We start from the raw sequence: 12890 nt of genomic DNA on the forward strand, positions 1-12890 counted from the left end.
CGCACTTCACACACACCACCTAACCAGATCCACAGGTTCCTCCCAGCCGTCGTTTCCCAGCACAGACACCCCAGACCTAGAATCAAGAAAAGATCAGTTGAATGACACCATATATGTAGTGGACCGTACCCCGTGTAAGTAGCAAGCAACTCCATTAAACAGTCAAAAACAACATGAAACTAAACTTTTTCCCCATCCGCAACTGCGGATACAACCACCCGCCCCCCCACCCCACACCCCCCCCCAAACCTGAGGGTGCATAGATCCCCCAAGTGACCAAAAAGTACATTGCTTAACTAGAGCGTGTAAACATAGCAAGAGGTGATGCCTAACGGCATTAGAGAGCCACAGAGATGCTGACATCCAGTGCAGATGAGGATAAGACGTCATCTTGTCTCCCAGCTCCTGCCATGGCCGCAGTCAGTAAGTACACACAGGTGCAAGTAACAGACAGCCCACCCGGGTCCAGTTAGAACAGCCAAGTAACATAACATCCCCCCCGACCCCCCCCCCCCCCCCTTGAGAGTGAATAACAGAAAGGAGTCCATGGCAAAAAACTGAGAAACGGTACCAAGTCAAGAAAGTACCCCCAACCGCTGCCCCCTGGAACACAGTACCCCAAAAATTCGTCCGTGTTTAGAGGGGTATCATACCCAAACATGGGTTTGTCCGGGCTGGATGAGTACACAAGTCTGATACACCAGAAAACCCCCCCCGGTCCACCATCACACAACATCCAGGGGGACAGCAGCATAAAAGAAAACGGGAAAAAATATGAGCCAGAACCGAAGGCATCCATAGCAGCCAGCTAGAAGGCACAGTCATTCCCACAGTTCTAGTGATGGGCCGGTAGCGACTCCAGCCAGGCGGCAGCCTCCCGCGGGTTGGTAAAAAATTTAGTGGTCTCACCATCCTGTACCCGTAGCTTTGCAGGGAAAAGGACACTATATTTGATGTTTCGAGCCCTCAGGCCTACCTTCACCTGGTCGAAGGATCTGCGGAGCTTCTGTGTTTCCATGGAATAGTCCGGGAACATCATCACCGTGGCATTCTGGAAACGCAATTCACCCATCCTTCGGGCAGCTCGCAACGCTTCATCCCTGTCCCGAAAATGCAGGAGCCGGAATATCAGGGTGCGCGGCCTCGCTCCAGGAGGCCCCGGGGTAGGAGGGACACGGTGCGCCCGTTCCACAGAGTAGTATGGGGAAAACTGCGCATCAGGCAGCAGAGTCCGTAGCAGCTCCTCCACAAAGACCGCCGGGTTCTTCCCCTCCGCTCCTTCGGGGAGGCCAACCACGCGGAGGTTATTCCTCCGGTTCCTATTCTCCGCGTCGTCAGCCTTGTATTCTAGGGCACGAACCCGAGTGTGCAGGGAGCGGATGGACTCCGCATGGTCAGCCGCGAGGTCCTCCACCCGCCCGACCCGCTGTTCAGCCTCTGTAACTCTGGACCGGAGCTTGTCAAGATCTTGACGGACCAGGCCGACATCTAGCTGCACAGCTTCGATTTTGTTAGTCAGGGTAGCTTGACACGTGGCTATAGCCGCCATCACGTCCCTGAGTCCGATCTCCTCAGCACCTTCCTGGTCATCCATCTCCGTCTGGGACGCCATATTGCGCGCCCTTGCAGGGGGGGTCGTCGCTTGCAGGGCCGGTACCGAGGGGGAGTCCGGGAAACGAAGCTTCTTACCCCTGTGCCGAGTTTTGCAGGACATCCGGAGCACCTGTGGGTAGGTTGTGCAGTAAAAGGAACAGCAGGTAGCTAGGTTCAGGATAAAAAGGCAGCAGAGCTCTGGCTTCCACAACCTCTCAGGTCGCCATCTTGGACACGCCCCCAAAAATAAAAAATTTTAGTGTTCATTTTACTTTATTTATTTTAGTTTGAAATTTTTTGATCACTTTTATTCCTATTACAAGGAATGTAAACATCCCTTGTAATAGGAATATGGCATGACAGGTCCTCTTTACAGTGAGATGTGGGGTCAATAAGACCCCGCATCTCACCTCTAAGCTGGGAAGCCTGAAAAAAAAAAAAGAAAAGATTCTGGATTTGATAGTATTGGCGAGTCGGTAGAAGCACCGGAGGGCGGCCGGAAGGGGGGGGGGGGGGGGGTGTCTATGGCTGGGTATTGCAGGGTATCACCGACTATGGCTGGGTATATCAGAGTATGGCTGGGTATCTCAGAGTATGGCGTTGCAGAGTATTGCGTTGCAGAGCATTGCAGGATATTGGAGGGTGTTGCAGAGCATTGCAGAGTGTTGCACGGTATTGGCGGGTGTTGCAGAGCATTGCAGAGTGTTGCAGGGTATTGGTGGGTGTTGCAGAGCATTGCAGAGTGTTGCAGGGTATTGGCGGGTGTTGCAGAGCGTTGCAGGGTATTGCAGGGTAATGCAGAGTATTGCAGAGTATTGCAGGGTCAGGGTATTGCAGAGTATTGCAGGGTATTGCAGAGTATTGCAGAGTATTGCAGGGTATTGCAGGGTATTGCAGGGTAATGCAGAGTAATGCAGAGTAATGGCAGGGTATTGCAGAGTAATGGCAGGGTATTGCAGAGTAATGGCAGGGTAATGCAGAGTATTGCAGTGTAATGCAGACTATTGCAGAGTATTGCAGGGTATTGCAGAGTATTGCAGGGTATTGCAGAGTATTGCAGAGTAATGCAGAGTAATGGCAGGGTATTGCAGAGTATTTGCAGGGAATTGAGGGGTTAATTTTCGGTGAGCAGCGATGTGGGCACTGCAGATGCAGCCCACATCGCTGCTGACACCGATCTCTTCCCCCTCCGCTGTTCCGATCGGTACAGAGAGGGGGAGGGAGGAACCGGCGTCATAACATGACGCCGGTTTACCGTGATGCTCATCCGTGGTGGTCACGGATGCTCTCGAGTGCGCGCCCCAGGGGGCGCGCGAGAGCGGAATTCTGGGAGGACGTCATATGACGGCCTCCCACAGTTAAGAAACCGCCCTGAAGCCGTCATTCGGCTATAGGGCGGTTATTAAGTGGTTAAAGAGGACCTTCAGTCATTTTTTCAACTTTCCATCTATAAAATCTTCTGCCCTTGTTGTTTTAACTGTGGATAGTAAGTAAATACCTTATACGGCCCACTTCCTGTTTCTTGTCTAGTAATAAGCCAAGGCTAATGACATCATGCACAACTCTCTCTCTCTCTCTCTCTCTCTCTCTCTCTCTCTCTCTCTCTCTCTCTCTCTCACACTCTTGTGAGCGTTTGCCAGGAAGGGAGGGAGTTGAGTCATAAGAGGGCCAATGAGAGCTGCAGAGCTGGAGGTGTGTATCTGTGTAAATCAAGGAACAGGCAGCAGCTTCAGCTGCCCACAGTTAAAATGGTTGCAGCCAGACTCAGTGAAGGGAGATTTCTGCATCATATTTAGCAAGTACAGAATCACAGTATACTGTATATAAAACAGTGGTTGGAGGGAAGCTTCAGAATGGCAAAGATGTTTTTATTACAAATTATGTGAGCAGACTGCAGTTCCTCTTTAATAAGGTGGTATTAAACTTTTTTTTTTTTAAACAGGCTTCAGGTGGTTGATGCCATAATGTGCTAGTATTCACCACATATTAGCACAATATGACAGAATTACCTGTGAAACTAAGCTCTCTAGTGCCACTTGCCCCCAATCTTTTTTTACCACCTTGATCTCTTTATGTCCAGACAAGGGGTCATAAGATATGTGATTGCTGCTTTTCCAGGAAAAAGGTTGACCTTTCTGTTTTTCTAGAAAATTCTAGTCAGGTAAAAGTCAAGGTTTGTGTACTTAGCTGGCCTCCTGTCACACAGGTCTAGGTTGGTTAGGCCTTGGACACAGTACCTGTGCAGTAAGGTTGGATGGCAATACCAAGGCCTAGATGAAAACGAAAGCAAAATTTTGGAGTCTGTTTATAAGAATTTGCTTTACTAATATCTCAGCATTCACGCAATAGTCACAAATACTACCTGTAACCTATGTAATTTCTAGTTTTTGACCTTTTGCAGGGTGAATATAATATTCCCCAACATTTGATCCTAAGGGAAAAAAGTCTTAGCCCTTGTACACATGGTTGGACTTTCCGATGGAAAATGTCCGATCAGACCGTGTTGTCGGATAATCCGACCGCGTGTGGGCTCCATCGGACTGTTTCCGTCGGAATATCCGACCGACAAAGTTTTAGAGCTGGGCTATAAAATTTTCCGACAACATGACTTTGTCCGATCGTTTGTAGAGAATTCCGATCGGACAAAGTGCCACGCATGCTCAGATCAAATTCCTAGACCAAAGCTATTGGCTACTAGCCTGAACGTAGTCCCGTCGTAACGAAATAACGTCATCACTTTACGAGCGATCGGATTTTCCGACAACTTTGTCTGAGCGTGTGTATGCAACACCAGTTTCAGACAAAATCCGATGGATTTTGTTGTCGGAATGTCCAACCGTGTGTACAAGTGCTAAGGCTACTTTCACACTGGGGCTGGCTGGCGTTGGCGGTAAAGCGGTGCTATTTTTTAGAACCGCTTTACTATCATTTTAGCTGCGCTAGGGGCTGAAAAAGGGTTAAAACCGATGCAAAGCGCCACTGCAGCGGCGGTTTGGCAGCGCTGCCCCATTATTTTCAATGGGCAGAGCTGCTTTAAGAGTGGTGTATACACCGATCCTACAGCGCTGCAAAGATGCAGCTTGCAGGACTTTTTTTTACCGTCCTGCAAGCGCACCACTCCAGTGTGAAAACACTCGAGCTTTCACACTGGAGAGAAAGGAGAGGCTCTTTACATGCGCTATGCAGGTGCTATTTTTAGCGATGTATCGGTGCGCTGAGAGGCTGAGCCAGTTGCCAGGCCTCTGGGTAGATCCCGACACTGTTGGACTTGCTCTGTGATGTCAGCCAACAGCAGGCTTTAGCCCACTGACGGCTGATCCTGGGTCAGAGGATTGCACTTCTGTGACCCACTTCTCCTTTATGACTTTTTTTCTTTAATGATCAAATGTTAGAGCTTTTTTCTAGGCTCATCTGTTGCCTGCCAATCAATCCAAGCATTAAAATAGGCTTTACTGATTTTACCTTCATACCATGCACCACTTACTGAGCATCAGGAAACATGATTATTCTTAAAAATAAAATACAGGGCTAGAAATATGTGATATCATTTAAAAAATGTGTTAACCACTCAAGGACTGCCTCACGCCGATATACGTCGGCAGAATGGCACGGCTGGGCACAATCACGTACCTGTACATGGCTCTTTAAGTGCCCAGCCGTGGATCGGGAGTGCGCCGCTGGCGGCACGCTCCCGACCCAGTTCTGAGCTCCGCGACCGTGGTCCCGGGACCAGCGGACCCGATCACCGCTGGTGTCCCGCGATCGGGTCACAGAGCGAGGAGAGGTCTGTGTAAACAAACCTCCCCGTGCTTCCTAGTGTGGGTGTCACCGATTGTCTGTTCCCTTTTATAGGGAAGGACGATCAGTGACGTCACATGCCAGGCCACACCCCCCTACAATGAAAAAAAACACAACGTCATACATAACACCTACACTGCCCCCTAGTGATTAACTCCTTCACTGCCAGTGTCATTTACACAGGAATCAGTGCATTTAAATAGCACTGATTGCTGTATAAATGACAGTGGTCCCAAAAATGTCCAATGTGTCCGCCATAATGTTGCAGTCACAATAAAAAATCGCTGATCGCCGCCATTACTAGTAAAAAAAAAAAATAATAATAAAAATGCTATAAAACTATCCCCTATTTTATAAACGCTATAACTTTTGCGCAAACCAATCAATAATCGCTAATTGCGATTTTTTTTTAACCAAAAATATGTAGAAGAATACGTATCGGCCTAAACAGGAAAAAATATGTTTTTTTATATATTTTTTGGGGATATTTATTATAGTAAAAAGTAAAAAATATTGAATTTTTTTTTCAAAATTGTCCCTCTATTTTTGTTTATATCGCAAAAAATAAAAACCGCAGAGGTGATCAAATTCCACCAAAAGTAAGCTCTATTTGTGGGAAAAAAAGGATGCCAATTTTGTTTGGGAGCCACGTCGCACGACCGTGCAATTGTCAGTTAAAGCGACGCAGTGCCGAATCGCAAGAAGGGGCCTGGTCCTTAGGCTGAAAAATGGGCCGGGTCTTAAGTGGTTAAAGTGTAGGTGTCAAGGAGATTAATAAATATATGTAAAACATAAAAAGTTATTTTATATGACTTTGTAGTGCTATACTTATTTTCCCCTTTTCCCTTCTATCTTGTCATTGATGGTGTTCTCACCTGTATGGGTACGGACATGTCTTTTGAGGTCAAATGTATCATTGAAACCTTTCCCACAATGTTCACATCGATGCCTCTTCACTTCACTATGACACTTCATGTGACGATTCAACATCCGCTGGTATGAAAAGCTTTTGTCACAGAGAGTACAGCAGAACAGCATCCTCTTCTCCTCCTAATGTGAGATGCAGGAAAATATGCATCACAATCAATGTTCACTGTATGCTTTTGTCTATTTCAGTATTAAAAATAATAATGGAACTCACAACATTCTCATTCAAAGTTTCATCGTAATGTTTAATATTTTTAAGAATAGCTATCAAGTAGATCTTGATAAAGTTAAAGTGGACCTGAACTCAAAAAATAAAGTTTTACTATGTTATAGGGAGCATCTAGAAATGCTATTTGTAATTTGAGCTCCTCTGCCTGTTGCTGCTCTTCTCAAAAGATATGGAGTGAGGTTTGGTGATGTCACTATGGTGCTGATCACAGTTCCCCATGTTAGAGGAGGAGAAGATATACCTTAGGATCCACAGTGTAAGGATGCACCTATTTCTGCTTTATTTGTTTTGTGGTTCTGTGTTTTTTTTTACTTGACCTGTCATTAGAGGGAAGCAGGCTCCGACATGAGGATCCAATCCCTACCAAGATGGCCATGTCTACACCAGAAAACAATACAAAACAAGGCATCATAAGTCAGTAATGGGGAAAGAATCAGCTGCAAGGAGCCTATAGGTCAGTGATGGCGAACCTTGGCACCCCTGATGTTTTGGAACTACAGTTCCCATGATGCTCAAGCACTCTGCAGTGCAGTTGAGCATCATGGGAAATGTAGTTCCAAAACATCTGGAGTGCCAAGGTTCGCCATCACTGCTATAGGTCATACTGATCACTATTCTGTTTCTCTCTGCTTGCCTTTTTTGGCGCATAGCTTCCACAGTTTAGGTTCTTTTTTAAAGAGTCAGTTTACATCCTCAGTGGCCCTGATGCCAGGCAAGACGGAGTGGTGGAGAACATGGCAGCAGCAGTGGATTGCAGAGTTATCAGTGCTGGAGAAGAGCAAACACATAGGCTGACCCTCTTCCACTCTACAGTTTTGCTCTAAAGCAAGGGTCTGCACACCCTTGACACAGTACAGGGCAGGTAGGAGGGCACAGTACAGAATGGGCAGGAGAACACAGTAAGGTTATGTAGAAGTAACAACAAATAGTGGGTTTGCGCTATGGATGGGCAAAAAAAGCAACTATGGAAACAAGAGGGCTACCACTACCTAAGGTTCACAACCAGAGGTTGGAACAATATACAATGAAATACAAATGTTAGTAGTAAGGGCGCTCTGCTCTAATCGTAAATGTCTTATGGTCCCAAGGGATAAACAAAAATAAGTTAATGAGTGTATTTTCTAGAAATCTGTGCAAAAAATACGTAAAGTGCAATGTGAAAAAAAAACACAATGTATAAAAAATTTTGCCAAACCTTAATTAACTAAAATAATGTTTGTGAATAATGATGATAATATTATTAAATTATACCTCGTGCTAAAATGTATACCTAGTGATACGCAATAAATAATGAATAATTAATTGATAATGAGCTCAAAAATATAAAAACAATTACCACAATTGAATTTAAAGTAACAAGTGCAAAATATACAAAATTAGGTGATGCAAATGCTAATCTTATAATTAGTGTCCATAGCCAGCAGTGCTAAAACATATAAGAAGCAGTCGAAAAGTGCAATGTGCCTGGTGCAAATAATCCTTGGGGGGTAAAAAACCTGGTGCGATTTTTGTGCAATGGACGAAATTCGCACTCACCGACTTCCCTGCCCCTGCAGGGGTAGAAGCGCCTCCACAGTATTAGCCACTGTGTTGCTATATGCTGATCCTGGTATCCTGCTCTCTGTCGATCCCCAATAGTCTGCTTGTCACCTCAAAAGGGATGTATTATACATTCTCTGTCACACATGAATAGTCCCAGCAGAGGATCACCATCTCTCACAATGCACTTGTGCATTTCCTATTGCAGGAAGAATCTTTTTGATATCATCTGGCACCATGATGTGTATTTTGTAACTGTACAATTTTATCAGTATGGAAAGTTATTGCTGTTTATGAAATACTGTATATAGTAATACAAATGTAAATCTTAGGGAAAGGATACAATGCAGTATGCAAAAATCTGAATATCCCAGACAAGGCTATTGGTTCAGTAATCAGAATGTGGAAGCTACATTAAGTTTCCCAGAAGCCACATGGAAAATTCACTTCGAGAAAAGAAGTAAGCAGTCTTGGGAGAAAAGCCACAGAGAGACCAACACTCACACAGAAGACGCTATAGAAGAGGGTGACCAAGGCCTAATTAATGGTGCATAAGTCAACCATATTAAGAGCTCTGTATGCCTCTATGGGAGCATGGCACATTTTTGATGTGCCACAAAATTTTGTGGTAAAATAACATCAGAATGGATAGATTGTAGCCAAAATTCAAAGCAATACTTGTAAATTTTTCCAAGATCAATAACATATGGTGGTGTAACCTTTATGTGTACCTTTGTTAAGTAAGAATAGTTAGCACAAAATGAAAGGTTATTTCAGAAGCTGATAGGCATTCTTTGCATGCTTACATAACTGAATTTCTTTACAAAAAGGAATCTGTCCCAAGCAACAAATGCAAATGGAAGGCTTGCGAAGATAGAGCCTGTAGCCGAGGGGATGTTGATGAGTGGAGCAATAAGACAAAACAAGATAACATATGTACACCCCTACAGAGATGGTTACCTACAGAGCCTGCTGTGTGTGGAAGAGTCCAGGTATGATGAGTTTCCTGTGCCCAGGTGATACTCTACAGCAGTGATGGTGAACCTTGGCACGCCAGATGTTTTGGAACTACATTTCCCATGATGCTCATGCACTCTGCAGTGTAGTTGAGCATCATGGGAAATGTAGTTCCATAACATCTGGGGTGCCAAGGTTCGCCATCACTGCTCTACAGCATGGGTGCTCAACCTGTGGCCTTGCAGAACTAAAAGTCCCATCACGCCTCTGCCTTTGGGAATCATTGTAACTGTCAGCCTTGCAATGCCTTATGGTACTTGTAGTTTCGCAGCAGCTGGAGGGCCACAGTTTGAGCACCCATGCTCTACAGCAGGGGTAGGCAACCTCGGCACTCAAACTACAAATCCCATTATGCCTCTGCCTCTAGGAGTAATGTCTGTGATTGTCAGGGTCTTGCAATGTCTCATGGGACTTGCAGTTTCAAAACAGCTGGGGGGCTGACGCTGCCTAACCCCTGCTCTACAGTTTAAACTGATGAGGTTCAACATTCCCCTGGTGATCTAAGCCTGTAGTGACAAAAAAGTTGAGCTGAGATGAACAGAGAGAACTTACCGTATTTATCGGCGTTTAACATGCACTTTTTTCCCCTTAAAATCAGTGAGAAATCGTGGGTGCTTGTTATATGCTGATTCCCCGCTGTTTCAAAGCTTCTCTGCCGCTCTCGGTGGCTTTCGCCTATTTTTAGCCGTTCTCGGCTATTTATGGCCACTCTCGTCCGTTTTTAGCAGCTTTTGAAAAGCCACCGAGTGCGGCCGAGAATTGCTAAGTGCGGCCGAAAATAGCCAAAAGACTCCAAGAGCGGCCGAGCGCCGCCGAGATACACAAGACATCCTCTTTGTATCTCGGCGGCGCCATTTTTAAACGGCAAAGACACTGACAAGGCTGCAAATGCAAGGCTGCAAATGATTGAAAAGGCTGCAATGGAAGGCTGCAAATGACTGACAAGTCTGCAATGCAAGGCTGCAAATGGCTGACAAGGCTGCAATGTAAGGCTGATAATGACTAACAAGGCTGCAATGGAAGGCTGCAAATGAATGACAAGCCTGCAAATGACACTGACAAGGCTGCATTAATGGGCATTTAAATGTAAGGTTTTTTTTCCCTTAAACTTCCCTCCTAAAAGTTTTTTTCTTTTAAATTCCCTCCTAAACTTGGGGTGCATGTTATACGCCGATAAATACGGTATTTGCCGGTGAGCTGTTTGCACATGGATGCTCTGCAAGAATTCAAGAAGGATGAAAAAAAGTATGGACATTCACAATTCTATGATGCCACATTGATGCAAATGTTTATACTACTGTGGGAGTTGGTCTGTTCCCACACAACCTGCTCATCCCCATTATAAAATATAGGCATATTGATTCTTACCTGTGTTGAAGGCCTTTGGTCTTGCCTTTCAGGTAATTGAATGATGTTCCTCTCTGTCTCTCGATAAGGGGAAGGTTCTGCCAGGCAGCGAATGTGATGAAGAGACAAATCCAGAGCCACCTCATTTTCATACTTTGGTTCAACTTCCTTTCGGGCAACATACTGAAAGGTCACTGCAGATGAAAAATAAATATGGAGACTGTTAACACAAAGGAAGCAAGCTGTGTGAGAGTACGAACTGAAACAACATTTGCAGCAGATTCACCCCACTTATACACTGGGAATCATCATTCTGGCAATATATGAGAATACTTACCATTAAAGACACACACCCAGTCCATATGTAACGTTACTGCTTAGTTTTATTTTCACCTATGCACTTGTGGCGGGAAGCTGTTTTACTTTTATTTTCTCTTTATAGATGCAACTTTTTCAAAAACATTGACATGACCTGGATCATGGAAATATGGGATCAGCACAAAAGAATTGCTATCTTAAAGGTCAAATTCACTTTTACAAAAAAATAAAAATAAATGCACATTCTTTGCAGGTAAAAAAATATGCATTTATAATTTTTTTATTAGGGAACGGTAAAGCATTGCAGCCATGATCAGCAGATTGTGGGTTTAATGTCACGGTCCTGCAATCTGTCTGTGTAGCTGTCTGCCAGCATGGCTGTGTTTTTATTTAGATTGATCTCCCCACTGTATGTCAAAATGGGGGATCAGGAGTGCAAGGCTGATGCATTTGAAACATGTTACATGTTACACCTTGAATATGGGTGTAACATGTAATATGTTACAAAAGGTGACAAAAGCCTTTAAGGCCTTATTAACCTGGATTTGGGATATAAATACAGTGGAACCTTGAATTACAATCATAATCCCTTCCAAAAGAATGCTTGTAATCCAAAGCACTTGCATATCAAAGCGAGTTTCCCCATTGAAGTGAATGGAAACTAAGATAATTTGTTCCGCATTGACTTCTATTACATGCAATACCGCATGTAGCCAGAGGTGGGAGGGGGGCTGGAGAGCCTCGGAAATACTCAGGGACAGCTCAGCTGAACTCAGAAACACTCGGGAACGGAGTATTTCCGAATGGCTCTGAACCGTTCCGAGTGTCCCTGGCATCTCCGCACCTCTGGCCAAATGTGGTGCTGCACCCCATTAGCTTGAATTCTGCTTATTTTACGAGACAACACTCGCAAACCGAGTCAGAATTAAAAAAAAGAAAGTTGCTAGTCTTTCAAAACGCTTGTTAACGGCGTTACTCATAAACCAAGGTTTCACTGTTTGCAATTATACTTGATACGCAGGCAGAGTTGTATATCTATTCCAACCCTTAGAATTAAGTATACTTTGGCTTTTTTTTTTTTTTAAAAAAGGTACACACGGGTTGATTTATAAAAACTGGAGAGAACAAAATCTGGTGCAGCTGTGCATGTTAGCCAGTTAGCTTCTAACTTCAGCTTGTTCAATTAAGTTTTGAGAAAAAAAATGGAAGCTGATTTGTTTCCATGCAGAGCTGCACCAGATTCTGCACTCTCCCATTTTAGTAACCCCAGGGCATGTGTTTCTAAGGCCGCGTACACACGGGCGGACTGTCTGCCGAAACTAAGTTCGTCAAACAGTCCGCTCAAACTTTTGAATGAACGAACTTGCCCACGCACGGCACTTTTTGAGCGGACTAAGTTCGTCGTACTAAGTCCGCGCAACTTTTGAAATGAACGGACTCGCCCACACACGATAAGGAAAGTCCGCTCATTTCGAGCGCGTGTCAAGGTAGGCGGGGCCCGCGAAGGAGACGTCGCGGGCTCCGCCGCCTGGTATGGACTTAAAGGGGAACTCCAACGCCGAAAAAAATCGGCGTGGGGGTCCCCCCAAAGTCCACAACAGACCCTTGTCCGAGCACGCTACCCGGCCGGCCAGGAAAGGGGGGCGAGCGAGCGCGCCCCCCCTCCTGAGCCGTACCAGGCCGCGTGCCCTCAACATGGGGGGTGCCAGGCCGCGTGGCCCCCCCACCCCAAAGCATCTTGTCCCCATGTTGATGAGGACAAGGGCCTCTTCCCGACAACCCTGGCCGTTGGTTGTCGGGGTCTGCGGGCGGAGGGCTTATCGGAATCCGGGAGCCCCCTTTAATAAGGGGGCCCCCGGATACCGGCCCCCCACCCTATGTGAATGAGTATGGGGTACAATGTACCCCTACCCATTCACCTGTAAAATAAAAGTACCCAAAAAAAAACACAACACACGAGATAAAATATTTTATTGCACAGCTCCGGGGGTCTTCCGTCTTCGGGGGTTTTCTCGCCGGACTCCTCCGCTATCTTCTTGTAGCTCTTTTGCTAGCGGAGGAGTCCGGCTTTCTTCCTCCCCGCCGCCGGCCTCTTCTCCAGACTTCGTTGGTCTTGTCCCCC

At 45.6% G+C, this 12890-nt stretch overlaps 1 protein-coding gene across 1 annotated transcript in view; it reads right to left on the reverse strand.

Annotated features, from left to right (window-relative positions):
- Positions 1-12890, reverse strand: part of OVOL1 (ovo like transcriptional repressor 1) — a 65320-nt gene that overhangs the window by 37182 nt on the left and 15248 nt on the right. Inside the window, exons 2-3 of the mRNA XM_077456117.1 lie at positions 10472-10644; positions 6267-6441 (exon numbers count right to left, since the gene is read on the reverse strand). Of these exons, the coding sequence (XP_077312243.1) occupies positions 6267-6441; positions 10472-10644 (348 nt within the window). The remainder of the gene's footprint in view (positions 1-6266; positions 6442-10471; positions 10645-12890) is intronic.

Source organism: Lithobates pipiens, unplaced genomic scaffold (assembly GCF_037356315.1).
Source record: "Lithobates pipiens isolate NorthernLeopardFrog02 unplaced genomic scaffold, aLitPip1_a1.2 Scaffold_10, whole genome shotgun sequence".
NCBI lineage: Eukaryota > Metazoa > Chordata > Amphibia > Anura > Ranidae > Lithobates > Lithobates pipiens.